At 36.3% G+C, this 21,365-nt stretch overlaps 1 protein-coding gene and 1 pseudogene across 1 annotated transcript in view; both read right to left on the minus strand.

Moving 5' to 3' along the window:
* Positions 1-21,365, minus strand: part of Dnah14 (dynein axonemal heavy chain 14) — a 376,581-nt gene that overhangs the window by 43,629 nt on the left and 311,587 nt on the right. The window contains 3 exon segments of the mRNA XM_071619724.1: positions 2,030-2,186; positions 7,683-7,768; positions 12,289-12,525. Coding sequence (XP_071475825.1) covers positions 2,030-2,186; positions 7,683-7,768; positions 12,289-12,525 — 480 coding nt within the window.
* LOC114107340 (ras-related protein Rab-33B pseudogene) lies at positions 16,422-20,724 on the minus strand (annotated as a pseudogene).

Genomic DNA, 21,365 nt, shown 5'->3' on the forward strand with positions numbered 1-21,365 from the left:
TCTCAGAAGGGATGTGGCCCATGAAGAGAGGCGGAGCATGGGGCCTGTTGGGGAGCAGACTGAGCTGTCGCACCCTGAACTTGAATGTGGTGGTGGCCTCACTTCCTTGCCTTCCCTTGGGTGTCACTTCCTCCCCTTCCAGGCGGTGCCGGGGAGGAAGACAGACCAGGCGCAGGGGCCAGGCCCTGAGGAGGGACACCATCTTTCTCCTCGCTTAGCCAGGCACCCAGCCTGGCTGGGGACAGGAATATCTTGTGACACTGGCTGCCGACTGCATCCCTGCCCCAGGACCTCAGGGACCACAGGCGGGGACAGTCGTTGATTCTCCCCTGGCCGCTGATCCTCAGTCCCCGGGTCTGCCCAGGGAGAGCTCTGTCTCACAGAGGGTCAGGGGGCCCCTGTGACCTGCTGCTCCTTACCCACCATCATTCTGGGCAAGCACAGGTCAGGACACCAGACGCTACTGGGAGTGACATCTCCTAGATGGGCCACTGGGGACTTTGCCTCTGTCCCCAGGCCTCGGACACCGGATGATGCCCCCCAGAGACAGAAAATAACCCCCCCACTGCCCAAGACTTATTTTTAAGATTTGGATTCTGAAATTTTCCTGCTGCCACCTTCTTTGTGAAGCCAGTTTTTCAACAGAGACAATATTCGGCCGGGGGAGGGACAACAACATGGAGTTAATCAAACTAAGCTGACACATCTGGTCATCCAAGAGAAATCTGGATTGAAGGGAGAACAGCCATTCTCAACTGGTGAAATAGTGAAGTTCCCTTGTCCTTATTTTGTGTAAGAAATATAAATAATCTAATGTTAACTCATCAAATTATTTTTGATGAGTGCTTGTCTCATAGGAAAACTGATTCTGTTTTATGGAATGAAGTGTTACCTGATTTTAAAATTAAAAATGAAGCCAATTAGGATTAAAAAAAAAAAAAGAAATAGACAGCAAAGGTTCCAAGAGTGTGTGGTATAAAGCTAGGTGCTTATGTGGAAACATTCCAGGCTCCCCGTTAGAAAGCCTGCAGAGGGAAACCTTCTAGTGTTTGCCTAAGGAAAGTTTGAAAATGTTGAATTCTAAAGACACATTACACTGGGAGACTATGAAGATGAGAAGATAAAGTATTTTGCTTAGAAGAAAATACTTAGGATTTATGTAGTTTTGAGTAATAAAGGGCCAATTTCTGGTAGATTATTTCACAATATATATTCTGTACAAGTCAATGTTAATTAAAACAGTTAATAAACATAAGGGTAATCCCAACTTTTGGATCAATACTCTGTGTTTGGAAGGTATTTTCTGCACAGAAAATTAGCACTAGTAGATTTTTTCCATGTTTGTGTGTCCAGGAAGTTTTGTTTTTTTTTGTACTAATTAGCTATACATGATAGCAGAAGCAGAATGCATTTCGATTTCTTGTACACAAATGGAGCATAACTTTTCATCTCTCTGGTTGTACATGATGTGAGTCACACAATTAGTACAATCATACATGTACCTAGGCCCTTATTCCACCATCTTTCCTACTCCCATACTCCCTCCCCTCCCCTCACTCCCCTCTGTCCAATTCAAAGTTCTTCCTTTCTTCCATGCCCCCGCTCCCCATTATGGATCAGCATCTACTGGAAGTTTTATTCTTCTTTGTTCTTTTATACTTTTTTAAAAAGATTCTTTCTTTCTTTTTTTAAAATCTGAGATTAAAACTCAGGGGCACTTGACCACTAAGCCACATCCCCAGCCCTATTTTGTATTTTATTTAGAGATAGGGTCTCACTGAGTTGCTTAGTTCCTCGCTGATGCTGAGGCTGGCTTTGAACTTGATATCCTCCTGCCTCAGTCTATGGAGCCCCAGGGACTATAGGTGGAAAGATTAATTCTTGATACAGTTTAAACCAATCCCTTTTCCAAAATGTTTAAATAGTAGGAAACTATTTTAAGAAGAGTGTAACCTGACATTGAACCTACTTCTTCATATCTGATGACTCATACTGTTATCATAACCTTCACTCTCCAGGAAGAGCTTACCATTGGAGTGAATAAAGATCAATGGAGTTTTGGCAGTGGATTCTTCATATGATTCTTTCAAATTAATTCTGGCTCCATGAAGAAATTCACTTCCCATTTTTTCAGTTACAAATGTTCTCACTGCACTGGTTAAATGTTCTGGTCTAAGAATTTTTATCTGAAAGAGAAGACATGGAAGGAAAGGTAAATTAAAAAATCACCCAGGGATATACTCCCCATGGTCAAATAAAATAAAAAGTGTTCATGACTTGGCTTTTCATTGAGAGTTATCTGGTATTCCTCATGTTGGGAAAGCTGAATGAGAAAGGGTCTTTATCTGATGGAAAAACTGCCACCATGCTCCTGACCCTCATGTGGTCCTTCCTGATTCCAGGGCCACCTTGAGCCTCTGTCCCTTCTACACTCAGAGGAAGATCTTGTTTTGATGTAAAGGTGCAATTGTTCTCCCTGATTCTACAAAAAGAGACCTTTCCTACTTTTCTTCCGCTCTGCTGTCTATGTTTAGAGCCAAAAGACTCCATGGTGCTGGGGTGTGAAGATCCAGGATTACTCATCTGGAAGAGTAGTAATTCTGCCATTAATGAAATGAAGACAAATAGCACAATCTTGGTAAGCTTAAGCAAACAGAACAAAAGAACTGAAAAGAACTCTATGTGAACTAAAATATTTTGGAAACAGCATCTTTGTAGTAAACAGAAGCTCAGAGCTTATTGGAATTCATTGAAAATTTCAAAACTGTTTGATGTATAAACTATTTATGTGCTATTTTTGTACAGAATGACCATAAACTATGTTCTTTCTGAGTATGTTCAGATCTCCATTAGGTAAAACAAAGTTGAAACTCTATGTGTCTTTCGGTCTGTGTAGATGTACTGGGTTGAGCCACAGGAAATTGCCATTTTTGTAAGTGTAAAACTGTCTGATATTGACAATTTCAGGTTTAAAATAATATATTTAATAACTACATAGAATTTTCTTCTGTGACCTTTTGGAAAATCAATCTTAAATTTAAATTTTAATTAAATGCGACAAATAATTTAAGAAATAAAAATTGGCAGCGTATAAACAATCTGGGATCCAATAGCTCTACTATTTTTTGTGTGGTTTTATTTTATTTTTTAATGTTCTTTTTAGATATATATGACAGTAGAGTGTATTTTGACATATTATACATACATGGAATATAACATTCTAATTAGGAGCCTGTTCTTGTGGTTGTACATGATGTAGAGTTTAACTGGTTGTGCATTCAAACATGAACATAAGGAAGTCTTGTTGTGTGTTAGCAACCACACATAAGAGAGAACATTTGTCCTTTGGTTTTTTGGGGTTGGCTTATTTCACTTAGCACGATAGCCTCCAGTTCCATTCATTTACCAGCAAATGCCATAATTTCATTCTTATTTATGGCTGAGTAATATTCTATTGTATGTATGTACCACATTTTCTTTATCCATTCATCTGTTGATTGAACCACCTAGGTTGGTTCCACAGCTTAGCTATTGTGAATTGAGCTACTCTGAATATTGATGTGGCTGCATCAATATATTATGCTGATTTTAAGTCCTTTGGGTGTAAGCTGACGAGTGGTATTGCTGGGTCAAATGGTGGTTCCATCCCAAGTTTTCTGAGGAATCTCCATACTGCTTTTGAGAGTGGTTGTAACAATTTGCTGTCCCATCAACAATGTATGAATGTACCCTTTTCCCCCACATCCTTGTCAACATTTATTGTTGCTTGTATTTTTGTATTCATTCCATTATGACTGGAATGAGATAGAAACTCAGTGTAGTGTTAATTTGCATTTCTCTAATTGCTAGAGATGTTGAACATTTTTTCATGTTTGTTGATCAATAACATTTCTTCTGTGAAGTGCCTATTCAATTTCTTTGCTCCTTTATTGACTGGATGATAATGATGATGATGATGATGATGATGATGATAATGATGATGATGATCTTTTTGTGTGTGGTAAGTTTTGAGTTCTTTACATATCCTGGAGATTAATGTTCTATCTGAGATGCAGGTGGCAAAGATTTTCTCCCATTCTGTAGGCTCTTTCTTCATGCTCTTGATTGTTTCCTTTCACTAGCTCTTTTATTAACAACAAGAAATTTTCAATTAATAGAGCAATTGCTGTATCAATAATTTTTTTGCTATGTTAATTAATATAGCAAGTAAATTAATTTGTCAATTAATATAGCAATTCTCTTTTTGTCATCTTTCCCTGCTATTTTCAGTCCAGTAGGCTGTAGTAGTGCAGAGAGGTGAAAATAAAACATAGTCCTTGCCCTCATGGACCTTTGACACACTGTCTTTTTCTGGGTAACTTTTTTTTTCTGTTATATTTTAATTTAATCTCTGATGTGGCAGTCTCAATTTCTTACAGGTCAGGCCCAGTGTCCTAATATGTATAATCAACATTTTCTTAATTCATATCTTCTGACTTTTTATTTAGAAAACAAAACCACTAAATTCATAAAGTTTCTAGTTCATAAAATAAAATCATCAGAAGCTTATTGGAGAAAGACAATGTAGCATGGACTTTAAAATTTAATTAATTTTTCCAGGTAATATATATTTGCCAAATAAAATTTATTAATACAAAAAAGATATAAAAAAGTGAAAAAAGTCCCAAGATACTACTATTTGTTTTTCTGGTGATTTTTTTGGGGGGTACTGGGGATTGAACTCAGGGGCACTTGGCCACTGAGCCACATTCCCAGCCCTATTTTGTATTTTATTTAGAGACAGGGTCTCACTGAGTTGCTTAGTGCCATACCTTTGCTGAGACTGCCTTTGAACTCCTACCTAAGCCTCCCAAGCAGCTGGGATTACAGGCATGCACCAATGCATCCAGGTTGTGATTTTTTTATAGACATTTTCTAGCATCTTCCTATTTCTTCTCCTTGTCCTATACAGATTGTTCAGTGTTTCATTTGTTAATTAATATAGCATAAATATATTTTCATATCATCATAACTGCCATTGACTTACATGTAGAGGTGTTAATCTGTCTACAGTGGTCAGAGAGATGATATACATCATTGAAATGGGTTGGGTAGAAGAAAAAATTTCTCTTCCATAAGAAAAATAAAAATGCAAATATGATGCTGAGTGGCAACTAACATAAAACTTCAGGGCTGGGAAGTAACAGGGAGCAGCAGGGACAATGGGACAGACATTCCTCAGCTCTAGCTCTTGTTGCCATTAAGGATGGTGGGCTCAGTAGTGCTTCATCTTTTAATTTTTCAAACTCAGAAATCTTGATTATTACATGAAATCTATCAATTTGCAAATTTTGGTCTCAAAACAAAACCAAAAAGCAAACATATATGTATATACTGATGTTCATAGCAGCATTATTTACAATGGCCCCAAAGTGGAAATGAACCAAGTGTCCATCAATGAATTAATGGATAAATAAATGTGATACATACACATAACAGAATATTAGTTTTAAAACAGAAGGAAGTTTTGACACATGCTGCAATATGGATGAACCTTGAAAATCTTATGCTCATTGAAATAAACCATTCACAAAAAGACAAATATTGAATCACTGGAGACAAAAAGTAGAATGGAGTTGTCAACAACTGTCAGATGGAGGAAGAGGGGCATTATTGTTTAACAGGTACAGGGTTTCTTTTTAGGAAGAAGATAAAGTTCTGGAAATGGACATAGGTGATGGCTACATAATATTGTGACTCTACTTAATGACATTGAATGGCATACTTAAAAAGGGGTAAAAGGAATTAATTATAGGAAATAAAAGAAACTATGTATATTTTTATCACAATAAAAAAAGCAGAAAACAATTTACTTTGAGATATAAGTGTACATATAGTAGAGTAGAGAACGTGGAGCCCGGGAGGGGAAGGGAAGTGAAACTGGGAAGTGAAACTGACCTAATTATATTATGTGCATGTATGGATGTCACAATGAGCCCCATTATTATGTATGATTATAATGCACAAATAAAAAAGTAATTAATAAAAAGATATGAGTACACAGAACTTAAAAATAATATATGAAATTTACTTTAGATATTTTTACTTAAAAACTTGGAAGTTGCTATTGTCTGAATGTTGATGTTCTCTCTAAATTTATATGTTGGCCCCTAATCCCCAGTGCAATAGTATTAAGGTGGTGGGGAGTGACTAAGGAAGTGACTAGACCATGAGGGCTCTGCAGCCTTGAATGGACTTGGTGCCCTTAGGATGAGGCTGGAGGGAGTCTGTTTGTCTCTTCTACCATGAGAGGACAAGCAAGAACAAACCACCTGTAGGCAGAGAGCGGCGCTCATCAGATGTTGAATCTGCAAGAGCTTTGATCTTGGACTTCTTAGACTCCAGATCTTTGAGCAATAAAATTATTTTGTTTATAAATTATCCATTCTAAGGTATTTTGTTACAGCAACCCAAATTGGACTAAGATGGAAATTCTCTACAGAAGATCTTTATAGGTTCAAATCCATTTGTTTCATGATAAATTGCACTTGAAAGTTGGAAAAAAAAGACAAAGCTGCAGGCCAGATAAAACAAATCTATAAGCCAGATGCAGCCTTTTTTCCCCCTTCAATCTCTTATCTTCAGTGAATATTAGTGTTGCAAGAGTAGAATTTAAGGCAGAAATCAAAAGGAGGATTACTAATTGTCCAGGCTGGCATTTACATAGAGTTGAGGTCAAGAGAGGAATGAAATGAGGAGTTTACCCCTCACTAAAGCAAAAGGTAAATGTGAAAATAAAAAAGGTTTTTTGAGGTAGTCAGAATGAATTTAGGATGATCTACTTTGGAAAGTATAATATAATGTGACTGCTGAGAGTATAGATTTCAGAGTCAAACTGCCTGGGATCAATCCTGGCTCTATTAGGCAATTTCTGAGCCTTGGTTTCTGATCCTGTAAAATGGGAGAAATAATCTTGCCTATCCCCTAAGACTATTAAAAGCTTTAAATAACATAATGTATGTACAATGCTTAACACACACTAAACTTTCTATATCTTAGGTCTTATAAATGACACCTATTTACATACCTAACCTATCAACCTTCTATCCTTCAACCAGATTCCAAAGCAATTGAGTTTGGAAGAGGCAGGCAAAGTATCACCTTTATTAATAATAAAGAACATATTTGGGGTGGTTTAGGTGTGAGGCAACACTGTACTTCCTGCTACTGAATCATGTAACTAGACACACTTACCTGTCACAGCAAGGCTGGGAAGCCATCAACCTACCTCTATAGGACAGGGTCTAAATCCTATAATTTATGGCTTGGAGAAGCAGAACAGAACATGTGCTCTTGGTATCCAGGGTAGACCAAAAAATGGATAAGGAAGAAAGGGTTGAGCCACGTACTCTCAATTACTGTCTCAAATTTATCTGTCTTATAAGTCTCCCTTCCCCCTTCTCTAGGAAAGAGCAAATAAGTGGGCAGAGATGCAGGAGTGTTTCTAATTGGACTCCCACCACATGAAAGGGACATTCTGGGTCAGTGGAGTCTAGGTGCTTCCCTTTAATGTTAACATTCATCAAATGTTAGCTCTCAGAAATCAATATTTTTGCTTACAAAATATTAATTTTATAGGGTTTAAGTTACTAAAAGTGCTCAAAACATCTGGAATATTAATATTTTCTCATAACACATCTTACCAAAATAAGTCTTTGAAATGGAGTGAGTTTCTCCCAGGGAAAAGTTGTAGGATTACACATTTCTTCATTTTCACTCAAAAGTTCACCTAGATGTCATTGAGAAAAAGAAACTGAGATTAACAATCAAATACTTTGTATCAATAAGAGATGTCACAATACAAAATTTTATTATAAAATTATGAAGTTAAAAAAAGGATATGATTGTCTTAAAGTGAGCTTTATTTCTATAGAATTTGGTGCATTACTAACTATCCTTTGTACCTCAAAACCGGTAGACATTAACGTATATTTAAATTCCAATTTAGTCCAGCTGAAGTGGTTGCTGAATAGTGCTATAATAAAATGTTGGGCAGCTGAGGGAAAAATGGAGAAAGCAAAGGGTATATTTAGAGCTCCCTCTCTTCAGTATTGGGGACTGAACCAAGGGGTAGTCTACTGCTGATTTTCATTTTAATTTTTTATTATAAGACAGGGTCTCGCTAAGTTGCCCAGGTGGGCCTTGAGCTTGTGATCTACCTGCCTCAGACTCCTGAGTTTCTGGGATTAAGGGAAGGAGTCACCAAGCCTGGCATAGCCAACACTTTATAATCTGTTCCTGCAAATGTGAGTTCTTTCAATATATATAAACTAACCAATTACACAGGAAATGAGAATCCAATGGAAATGCAACAAAGATTATCAAAATTTTCAAAAAAATATCATATCTCTTTTGGACCCTTCTTCTCACCATCACGGAGTCCTGCTGCATCACAGTCTATAGCAAATTGAGAGCCTTCTGGTCTTTGTTACCAACTATCCCAAACACAGTTATAATTTCACCTACCTTTTATTTCTATGGTATTTTCCCAAAGTCTAATTTTAAATACAACTTTCATTATCAAAATAGCTTTTTTGAATAAGGCTAATATTAGTTTATTGATCTTAAAAAAAGCACCCATGGTATGTGACAATTTAGTTACAAATGGATAAATTTGGGGTTATTTGCAAAATAAAACCATCTTCACTTTACAAAAGGTTCTAATAAATCTAATATAGAGACTGTTTAAGTAAAAAGCACTGTTCTAAGATCTTAAATTATAATAAATTATAGGTACCAGGTAGATTAATGACAAAAGCAACAAAATAAAGCAACAATGACCCAGAGAGAAAATGAGGGAAGGATATTCTCAAATTAGAACTGGAAATTAAAAAGCATGAAACATGATCAACAAAATTTGAACATTTGTGTAGTACATATACAATAAACAAGTCTACTAGAAAATGAAAAGGTATAGAAAAACATTTAAAGACACAAAAAGTCAGTTATTAATAACATTAATAGAATTATTACAAATTCTACAGAAAAACAGGGGTAGGCAAACTCAAATTGCCAGTAAACATCTTAAAATATACTTCAGCTTGCTAATAATGGGAAATAACAACTCAGTATTTTAAGTTTTTTTTCAGATGGGCACAATTTTAAAAAAGACCAATATCTCAATTGGATAAAAGATATTCATATTGCTGGTGAAAATATAAATTGAACATAGACTTTTAAATAATCAACCTGGAAGTAACTATTAATAAAAAATAATTTACTTTTTTTATATCTTTGTTTCATTTATTGATTTTGATGTGGTGCAGAGGATTGAACCCAGTGCCTCACATATGCGAGGCAGGCACTCTACCACTTAGCTACAATCCCAGCTCTAATAATAATAATAATAATAATAATAATAATAATAATAATAATTTACTTTTGACCAGCATTTCCACTTTTGGAATTCTATCTCCTATAGAGATAAGAGCAGAGGAACCTTGTAAGGATGCTTATGTTATTACACAAGTAATTATATGTTTTAGCAAATATCTGGAAGCAAAATGAAAAAAAATGTGGAAGAAAACAAATTAGATTGTAACTCAAGTGGGGATGTCACAGGTGGAAGTGGCAGGGAAAAACAGAATAGGTGAGTTCAAAGTGGAAGAAGAAAACAGAAAAGATATGATAAAAATAGCAAGTCATTTAAATTGAAAGTGAGGTCCACTTCCAGGGCATTTTTAGAACAACATATTTGTTTTATAAAATGAGGTACATATGTAGGCTTATTCAGATTTAAGTTTCAAAACTAGTGTAGTATATTAAAACTATCATTTCTACAATATCTAACTTCTTATCAGTTTCTTAATAATCCCATTTGACAAAATACAGCATCCACTTATGTTTAAAGCACTAGAAAAACTAGAGATAATAGGAATATACCTCAACATTGAAAAAGGTATAGATGGCAAAACCAAGGCCAAAATCATTCTAAATGGAGAAGGGTTCCCTCTAAAAACTGGAATGAGACAGGGATGCCCTCTTTTACTACTTCTATTCAGCATAGTTCTTGAAACACTAGTCAGAGCAATTAGGCAAAAGAAAGAAATTAAAGAAATATGGACAGGAAAAGAAGAGCTCAAACTATCTCTGCTTGCCAATGACATGATTCCATATTTAGAAGACCCAAAAAAAACTCCACCAGAAAATTTCTAGAACTCATAAATGAATTCTGCAAAGTAGTAGGATACAAAATTAACACTCCAAAATCAACTGCAATACTATATACCAGTGATGAATCATCTGAAAGAGAAATTAGAAAAACTATTCTATTCACAATAGCCTCAAACAAACAAACAAACAAACAACAACAACATCCTTGGGAATCACTATAACAAAAGAGGTGAAAGATCTCTACATGAAAAAGTACAGAACACTAAAGGAAGAAATTGAAGAAGATCTTAGAAGATGTAAAGATCTTCTATGTTCTTGGATAGCCAGAATAAAAATTGTCAAAATGGCCACACTACCAAAAGTGCTATACAGATTTAATGCAATTCCTATTAAAATCCAATGACATTCTTCATAGAAACAGAACAAGCAAAAAAGCAGTCATGAAATTCATTTGGAAAAATTTTGCCTAGATTAGCCAAAGCAATCCTTAGTAAGAAAAGCAAAGCAGGAGGCATCACAAAATCAGATGATAAATTATACTACAGACCTATAATAACAAAAATAGCATGGTATTGGCACCAAAACAGGCATGAAGATCAATGGAATAGAACACAGAGACAAACCCACATAAATACAGTTATCTCATACTAGACAAAGGCACTATAAATATACATTGGAGAAAAGACAGCCTCTTCAACAAATGGTGCTGGGAAAACTGGAAAGCCCTATGTAACAGAATGAAATTAAACCCCTATCTCTCACCATGTACAAAACTCAACTCTAAGTGGATCAAAGACCTAGGTATTAGACCAGAAATCCTGCACCTACTAGAAGAAAATGAAGGTTCAATTCTCTAACATGTTGGATTAGGAACCAGCTTCCTCAACAAGATTCCTAAAGCACAAGAAGCAAAATAAAAAACCAACAAATGGCATAGTATCAAACTAAAAAGCTTCTTCACAGCAGAGAAAACAACAGCATGAAGAGAGCTACTGAAGGGGAAAAAATCTTTGTCACCTGCACCTCAGATAAGGTGTTAGTTTCCAGGATATACAAAGAACTCAAAAAACTTTACACCTCCAAACTCCCAAATAACCCAATCAATAAACATGCAAAGGAACTAAACAGACACTTCTCAAAAGAAGAAATCCAAACCATCAACAAATGTATGAAAAAATGTTCAATATCTCTAGCAATTAAAGAAATGCAAATTAAAGCTACACTGAAATTTCCCCTCACTCCAACCAGAATGTATCGAGAATACAAGTAACAATAAATGTTGGTTAGGATGTGAGGAAAAGTGTACACTCATATATTATTGGTGGGACTGCAAATTAGTGGAACCACTCTGGAAAGGAGTATGGAGACTCCTCAAAAACTAGGAATGGAACCACCATTTGACCCAATTATTCCACTCCTCAGTATACATCCAAAGGAGTTAAAATCAGCATACTACAGTGATGGAGCCACATCAATGTTCAGAGCAGCTCAATTCACAATAGCTAAGCTGTGGAATCAACCTAGGTGCCCTTCAACAGATGAACAGATAAAGAAAATGTGGTATATATACACAATGAAATATTACTCAGCCATAAAAATGATGACTATAACATTTGCTGGTAAATGGTTCAGGATACAATCATGCTACGTGAAATAAGCCAATCTCAAAAAAAACCAAAGGTTGAATGTTCTCTCTGAAATATGGATGCTAACCCCCAACAAGTGGGGAGAGGGAAAGAATAGAAGTTCATTGGATTGGACAAAAGGGAATGAAGGGAAGGGAGAAGGAGTGGAATGAGTCTGACATAATTTTCTATGTATGTGTACAAATATATCACAGTGAATCTCAACATCACGTACTAGGATCCTAATTAAAATAAGATACATTCCATGTTTGCATAATTATACCAAAATGGATTCTACCATCATGTATAACTAAAAAGAACCAATAAAAATGTGAAAAAAAGTCACTTCACAGGATTATTAGGAGGGTTACATTGAATGAAACATGTGCCTAGAACAAGTTTACTTTGCCTCACTTTACAATTTTTTTCATAAGATATGGAACTGCATTTATAAGTTGAAAATCTACACACACATGTGCACACACACTTAAAACACTGAATGCTTTCTTACTTTCTCCTGGTGATTTCCTACTTTCCTCTGATAAATCATTTTCTGGACAGAATGGTGTGCTAATTAGAGAATATATAGCCTTGCTGTTCTTAAAAGCATTCCATTGTGGTATATTTGATACAAGAGATTCGCACAGGAGTAAAAATGGTTCCAGCTGGCTGCTGACATATTGGCATTGCTTCCACCTTGAATCTGGCAGCCACTGAAGATGATGATCTTTACATATTTCAAATATACCTAATAGAAAAGGAAAAATAATCCCATTAGAAGAAATAAATCCTTCACCTTTCAGTCAATCGTTACAAAAGTGGATGATTAACAAATACTGTTGTTGAAGAAACAAACCTTGGATATCAAAATGAACTATATAAAAGTTAATTATTTTTACTTTGATAAAAACACAACATAAAATTGATTATCTTAAGTATTTTAAGTACATAGTTCACTAGTGTTAAATATATTCATAATGTTGTGAAACAGAACTCCAGGACTTTTTCTGTAGTTTGAAACTCTATGCCCATTACACAACAACTCCCCTTCCCACGCTCCTCCAAGGTCCTGGCAATCGCCATTCTACTTCCTGTTCCTATGAATTTGACTTCCTTGGATATCTCATCTAAGAGGAATCATAGGTGTTTGTCTTTTCATGACTCACTCATTTCATTGGCATAACATCCTTGTGTTAGTCAGATTTTCATCACTGACCAAAACTGACCAGAAAAATTTACTTTGCCTGACAGTTTTGGAGATCCAGTCCATGGTGGCCTGACTCCATTATTCTGGTTCTGAGGAGAGGCAGAACATCATGGCAAAAGGTGTGGTGAAGCAGTGCTGCTCTGTTTATTGTGGCCAGAAAGCAGAAAGAGTGAGAGGCGAAGGAGCCACAGGGAAGATGCACCTTTCCAAGGCAGATCCCCAGTGACCCACCTCTTCTAGCCATGCCCCACCTGCCTAATGTTACCATCCAGTTAGTCCCTTCAAGCTAAGGTGACTGATTAGGTTATAGCTCTCATAATCTAATTATTTCATCTCTGAATATTGCTGCATTAACACAAAAACTTTGTGTGTCTGTGTGTGTGTGTGTGTGGTGGGGTATGCCCTCACATTCATACAGTAATAGTTCTCAAGATTAATTCATGTGACAGAATTTTCTTCCTTTCAAAGACTGAATAGCATTCCATTGTGTATTTATACTACATTTTGCTTATCCATTCATCCATCGGGGGACGTTGGGCTGCTTTCACTTGTTGGCTGTTGTCAATAGTGCTTCTATGAACACAGGTGTGAAAATAATCCTTTCAAACTCTACATTCAAGTTTTTGGATATATATATATATATATATATATATATATATATATATATATATATATATATATATCTCCAGAGTGCAATTCCTAAATCATTATGGTAGTTCTACTTTTAATAGTGTGATGACATTCCATCCTGTTCTCATTTTTTTTTTTGGGTACCAGGGATTGAACCCAGGGGGGCACTCAACCACTGAGTCACATCCCCAGCCATTTTTATTTTGAGATGGGGTCTTGCTAAATTGCTTAGGGCCTTGCTAAATTGTTAAGGCTGGCTTTGAACTTGTGATCCTCATGCTCAGTCTCCTGAGCTCCTGGGATTAGAGGTGTGTGCCACCATGTCTGGCTCCATACTGTTTTCAATAGTGGTTGCCCATTTTATAATCCCACCAGAGTATACAAGAGTTCCAATTTCTCTACATATTCATTGATAATTGATATTTTCTCTGTGTTTGTATGTGTGTGTTTTGTAGTAGTCATCCTAATGTGTATGAGGTTGTATCCTACTGTGGTTTTGATTTGCTTTTCTCTGATGTTTAGTGATGTTGTATTGTGGGGTGGCCAGCACCTCACCAGGGAATTCTTGCCTGCTCAGAGGGATAAACCTCCTGAGAAATTAAAGTCTAGAATAATCAGGGAAGAACAAAAGACAAAGAGTCAGAAAGGATAGTTTGAAAGATGGAGCCCCTGATAGATCCAGCCCACTCAGGAGCTGGAGCTAGACAAGTAGAAAATGACTCCTGTGGTTTATTTAAGGGGGTACATCAAAGACAGGGGTAAGGTTTCAAGGGTGGAGTTTTGCTTCCTGATGTTTTGCAGTCAGCATGTTGATTGGCATCTGGGCAGGTTACTCCATCTCAGAGGGGCTATGTGGGACCTTTGACAGAGAGAGCTTAAATAGGCTCACAATGTCTGTGCAGTCAACTAGAGGAAGTGTCCCCTGGAAATTCCCAGACACCAGATTATTCTATTCACTAGGCTGCGATGCGCAACACAGTCCACACACACGTATGATATTTTAACTAAAGTTGAGTTAATATAAATGCACAGATTTAAAAAATGTATGATTTATGCTTTAAAAATTAATATTTTCTTGTTAGACAACTACCATTTTGAAACTGATTTCATCAGTTAATAAAATGTTTTATAAATATTTTAGAATATACCTAAAAGCTTTGTCCCCACTCAACTGATAACATACTAAACATTAAAATGCTAAGTTGTTGTAAGTGGTACAAATATTTTTTTAAAAATTTTAAAAAATATTAAGGTAAAAAATAAGTCCTTTCTTAGAGCTGTAAAGGACATTTGTTATTAATGTCTCACAAAAAGAACATTAAATTACTTCATTTAAAAATCATGATAGGGCTGGGGCTGTGGCTCAGAGGTACAGTGCTCACCATAAGGCCCTGGGTTCGATCCTCAGCACTATATTAAAAAAAATCATTATAACAGTACTGAAAAAATATAGATGTGCTTGGAAAATATAAATTTTCTTTCTCCACTTCAGAAAATGTTTTGAAAAGCAATAAACAGATTCATTTTTTAAAAAATGAATACACCCATCACAACTACTCCAGTTCCTATAAAAATGGTTACAAATCAATGTTAATTGAGATAAAAGTAAAATGATTTTAAATTATTAATTCTAGCATAATTAAGAAAAATGGAGTAATCTTCCTCAATATAAATAAAGCCAATTCAAACTCTAATACTTAAAACTGAACAATTATTTATTATAAGTATTACTTTCGGTTTACTTTAGAATGATTTTGTTTTTGTAACTAAATAATCAGTTAAGATCACCCAAATGATTAAAAAACAAATATACAACAAGTCCTAAACTAGAATAGATTACATGTTTAATTGGGTTTCCCACATTCTGAAAATATTTTAAGTGAAATTATCTTTGGCTTAGTTTCATCTAAAATTATCAAGGGCAGTAAGCTACCAGAATTAGTGAACATGCACACTGCAGCTGAGTCCAGAACTTACATTCCACTTATGTAGATAGAAGCTATGTGCAAAGTTTTAAATTCAAAATAGAAGTATTTAAGGCAAAAAATTTAAAGCATTCTTTCCATTGAGGATTGACAAGACACTTTTCAATATCTTACTTATTTTTCAAATTGAAGTAATTGTTCATTGTGACCATAAATTTTAAGCATTTAAAAATTGATAACACAATACTATTACAGACACACACATAGACTCAAAGCAATTAGAACGATGCCCTCCCAGCTACAATCCAAGTGCAAGTTGAGTTCATCCAGCACTTGAACATTAAATTGCATGGGGTGAGGGGAGAACAAGTGATACCAGGAATCCCTTTCACCAATTCCCATCCCATGTTCTAATGCCTCAGATGCTTTCAATTAGTTTTTCACCATTAAAGGTAACAAAATAATATATAAGACACCTTATGAAGTCACTGCATTTGCTTTCAAATATAACTTAGATGTCAGTAGGTGCATATTAAATCATACTTATCTTTCAATCCCAGGATCTTGGGAGTGAACAGTTACTGATTTACAATTCCAGCAGGCTCTCACTTGAGGCCTCTTTCAGTGGGCTCTCAATGAAAAGATGAGATTCATCCTATCTTTGCTTCACTTTCAATCTCATTCAAAATCAACTTTTCCCTGTGTTGCCATGGTAACAAATTGTATAAGTAGATATACAATACAAAAGTAATATGTATTACAATGGTAGACAGTGAGGCGTTAGGATGGTCCTTCATATCTGAGATTAAATCCTATGACATCACTGTCATTCTTCAAAAGCATTTACTTAGCCAAAATTATACAGTAAAATAAAGCTGTTATTTAGCACCAGCATGTTCTTTCAGACTTTGCTTTAGTTTTCAGGATAATTCTATTATCAGGGGGTTGACTAAGCATTAATGATTTGTGGCTCTTCAATTTGTGAGCCAAGGTCATAAATATGGCTTCCATCTGGTCCTTATCATTGGGGTTTTTAGCAGAGATTTCAAACAAAGGCATTATGTGTGTGTCAGCAAATTTGTGTACCAATTCTGTGGTTACCTGAATGGTACTTCTCAAATCACAATTCTTCTAATAAGAATTTGTGGTATATTATTTACTAGCAAATGTTGTTGGCATTATTCTATCCAAGATAGTATGATATGAAGAATAGCCATGTTGGTCATATTTTACACAAAGACATCAGCAAGTGTGTTTATGATTTAGGAACTGGGCAAGACACTGGAAGGAGTCCATGGGATTACTAGACACAACTCCTGCCTTGAGTAAGACCAAATATGACCTTGGTGTGATACCCATCAATCTCCATTGCTTGTTTCAGGAATCCATCTGGATAGGGGCCTTGGTGAGATTGGGGAAGTGGCCAGCACAGAAGGTGGTAGGTCAGGTACATCTTTCTCACATCCTGATCATGATGATCTTGAAGATTTGGGAGCAGGTGAGAGGCAGATACCCTGAGGCCCTGGACCTCAGACAGCTGGCGGAGAAGCTTGCCTCCAGCAATGGCTACATATATAAAGCCATTCTCCTGAGCCATCCAAACTGAGGTGGAGGAGAAGAGATGCAGAGAGCATGGGATATTACACCACTGCCGTGAATGTACCCAGTCTTCTGTCTTGATTTTGGACTGTGTTTTTTAATTGTAGAGTTGAGACCATTTGCATTAATTGTTATTACTAATTCCTGTTTGTTTATTTGTGAGTTCTGCAGTTTGGTTTTTATTTATTCTATGTGAAGCATTTCTTTAAGTATTTTCTGTAGTGCCAGTTTAATAGTCATGAATTCTTTTAGTTTCTGCTTATCTTGAAATGTATCATTTGATTTATTAAGGATAACTTTGATGGATATAGCAATCTTAGTTGACTGTTATTTTCTCTCAGGACCTGGAACACATCATTCCAAGCCCTCCTGGCTTTTAGAATTTTTGCTAAGAATTTGGAAGTAATTCTGATTGACCTGTCTCTAAATGTGATCTGACATTTTTCTCTTGAAGCTTTTAAAGTCTTATCCTTGTTCTGTATGTTAGGCATTTTAATTATAATGTATCAAGGAGAGGTACTTTTTTGATATTATCTCCTGAAGTTCTTATTGCCTCCTATAACTGGATGTCCTTCTCACTCTCAAGATTTGGAAAAAATTTCTATATTATTTCCTTGAAGAGTTATCCATTCCATTAACCTGCATCTCACAACCTTCCTCAATTCTAATGATTCTTGGTCTCTTAATTTGGTCTCTTAATATTCTCCCAGAGTTCTTATAAATTCTGATCATGGTTACTTATTTTCTTTTCTTTAGTACAGTCTGAATGTTCAAGGCTGGCCACTTTGTCTTCCAACTCTGAGCTTCTGTCTGTGGCATTATCTATACTCTTTTTGAGTGAACATTTTATTTTATTTATTGTGCCCTTCATTTCCAAGATTTCTGTTTGGTACTTTTTCAATATCTCTATGTCCTTATTGAGTTCTTCATTCATACCCTGTTTTGACTTCTTTAATTCATTCAGTTGTTTTTCTGCATTCTTTTGGAAATAATTGATCATTTTTATAATCATTCTCTTGAATTCTTTTATCTGATATTTAATTTACTTCAATATTTTTGGAGTCATTGCTGGTGAATTACAAACCTTAAGAGGTATTATGTTATCTTGTTTTTAAATATTTCTTGTGTTCCTGTGTTGGATTTTATGCCTCTGTTGGGAGGGATTATCCTTCTGCTCTTATGTGTGGGCCTTAGGTCACAGCTTTCTTTGGCCAAAGTGTCTAGATTGAGATCCCTTGTAAGTGTGGTATTCACTGACTTTGTGTTAATTTTGTTTTTGCTGGATGTTCATGAGTGGGGCCTAATGGCCCCCCTCCTAGCTGTTCTAACTTGGGGCCTAGTTATTAGTTTTGGGGTTTTGTCTCTATTTATTCATTGTATTAAAGAATAGTTGAAGTTTGAATGAGGCTAATTTATGTGTGGAGCAAGGTGCACTGTCTTTTGGCTAGGATTAGTTAAGCAGCAGAGTCTCTACCCTGTGAACTTGCAGTGTGCTTGTAGACTCCCAGTACCTTACAGAAAAGGGGGAAACAAACAGTAGCAACAATTGAAACAATATACAGTATTAAAATAAATACCCAGCGCCTCCTATGATATCTACAACACTAATTATTGCAAAAACATGAATGATGGGATTAGCAATCCAAAACGATAACCATGAACTAGATCTGGCATTAACTAGATGACAACTCTGTCATCCACAGTACTAATAATTGCAACAACATGAATGTTGGGGTCAAAAGTAATATAAGCCAAACACCTCTAAAATATGGTAAGATATAGTGAATAAAGAGAAAAGAAAATGTGATAGGAAAGTAGAAGAAAGTTTAGAATGTTCAAAATGTGAACAGAGAAATGCAGAAGAGATATAGCAGGTGGAAGAAAAAGTAGGAAAAATGAGAAAAAGTAGAAAAAACAAAGTAAAGGGAGAGAGAACAGAACAAGAGATTTGGCTGTTAGTGGGAGGGGAGAAATGGAAACAACCAAACTAAACCAAACCAGATCAAAATAAACAAACTTAAAACCCTAATCCTCAAAAGACAAGGAAAAAAACTATTATAAAAAATGTTAAAAAGGAGAAAAATGATAAAAACAAGAACCAAAAAGGGGGAAAAGATGAAAGATGCTTAGCAAGGGCAAGCACTCTTTCTGCTCACTGAGCTGCCAGATGGAGTGGCCTATAACTAAAGCTGCTTGAAATAGCTCTCAGCTTCCCTTCTCACTAGGATAGAATGGGAAATGCCATTAATTGAATTTTGTCCAAATGTTAAATACAAATTCAGGGATGCCAAGGTGGTGGAGGCAGGATGTAAGAAAAATATACCACCAAAGGACAATATAGGGAGACGAATCATCACGTCTCTCTTACGGTGAGTCTCATTACCACAACAACTCCCACCATTGAGAAGTTATCATCATGATGACTCCCACTACAGGTCTGATATTTCAAAGTGACCAATGTGGGTAAAGTGGGCAGTATTTTAATTAGATTTTCTAAAGTAACCAATGGGGGAAAATTGGACAATATTCTAATCAGGTATTATAAGGTACCCAATGGAAGCAAATGAGTAAGATCTTCAATTCAGCCCATATAGGAAAAAGAATGCCTCAGAGCTTGGCATATAAGACACTAATTTCTAGACACTGGGACATTGGGCTTCTTTTTCACTTGGCCCACTCCTCTCTACCTTATGGAGTGCTTCTCTCACCTTGCCTCTAATATATCTGTACTTTTCCTATTAATTCTGTGTTTCTTGCTCAATTCTTTGTTTGGGACAACAAGGACCTGAACCCCAATTAGATACCCTAATGATAACACTGACAGACCAGATTAATGCACTCCCAGAGTGAGGCTGCTGCAGGGTTCTATAAGGGGAGTTCTGGTAGCTACAGCTTAGGTCTAATCAGGCCTAAGAGGCTTTGTGGGTATATTTGCTCCGAAGGGATTAGATCAACACACCACTAGGGCCAGACAGATGCCAATCTGTGCTGGCTGTCTGGCTTTCAGGAGCTTCCCAAGAATTCTACTCACAGGGCAGGGGAATCACATGTCCCCACATGTTGCTGCCAAGGAATATGTTCTTCCTGGGCTTAGTCCCTGAGTATATTCACTCTCACCTGTTCAGTTTTCCAACACCCTGCAGTTGGTCACATGGCAGACAGACTCAAAGGGAAAGTGCATTGCACTCCCCTCTATTTTTCTGACTTCAATTCCCTGGGTACAGTCTCTGTGCCTGTTTCACTCAAGTTCTACTAGGTACACACTAGGCCATGATAGTGCTTGCCAGGACAGTATGGCAATGGTTGCTATGATCTCCTGGGCTCCTGCATCAGAAAGCTGCAGCATGGCCTCCGCAAGATGGCTCCTGACTCAGGTCTCCACTTGCCAGGTGAGAAACACAGCACTTTCAAACACCAGTTTGCTGTGCAGCCTCTGGATCAGATAAGTTCAGGTTGCTTTTCTGGTTTTCAAGTTTTTCTATGCCGAACTTGTTCATTGTGTTTCTCTGTTTTATACCCTGCCTTTGTGGTTTACCAGCATCACAACTACTGCTGCAACTGACTTAGCTCCAATGCAGTTTTTCATGCATGCACCTGACTTTATGAGTGTCTGAGACTCTGTCTGATATTGAATTTCAATGAATTCCCTTTCTCATCCACCTTGCTGAGAGCAGTACTCTTGCTGCTTTAAACCTAAACCATGGAGCAAATGAAAATGCAGCTTTCCTCTCATCTGCCATCTTGAATCTCTCAAAATATTTTTTTTGAGTATCTATTCTGGGCCAGATATTAGGGATAAGGAAGGTATCCTGTTTTCACAAAGCTTATAATCACAAAAGAAAAATATCGTCTTCATCAACTGTGTATCTAGGATTGACAGCACCAAAGAAGTTCACACTGGGAATGTGAGACTCATGTCTGGTTCTAGTTTCTTCTCTGTCAGATGAATCCAGCTTCTATTTAGAAATCAAGTTGAATTACAAGAGCCATCAACTGCCTAGCAGCATCTCTCTGAAAGCCTATATAAGTCAACAGCCTCACAATAAGGGCCTCTTCTTTTATTGTCTTTTAATGTTTTGTTGATTTTTTATAGTGATACATTTTGATTCTCTTATTTTTCCTTTTGTGTATATGAGATATATATATATATATATTTTTTTCCATTGTGATTACTGTTAGGTCAGTGGTGGCGACTTGGTGGTGACTTAGTGGCGACTTAGAACAAAG

Source organism: Marmota flaviventris, chromosome 12 (assembly GCF_047511675.1).
Source record: "Marmota flaviventris isolate mMarFla1 chromosome 12, mMarFla1.hap1, whole genome shotgun sequence".
Classification (NCBI taxonomy): Eukaryota; Metazoa; Chordata; class Mammalia; order Rodentia; family Sciuridae; genus Marmota; species Marmota flaviventris.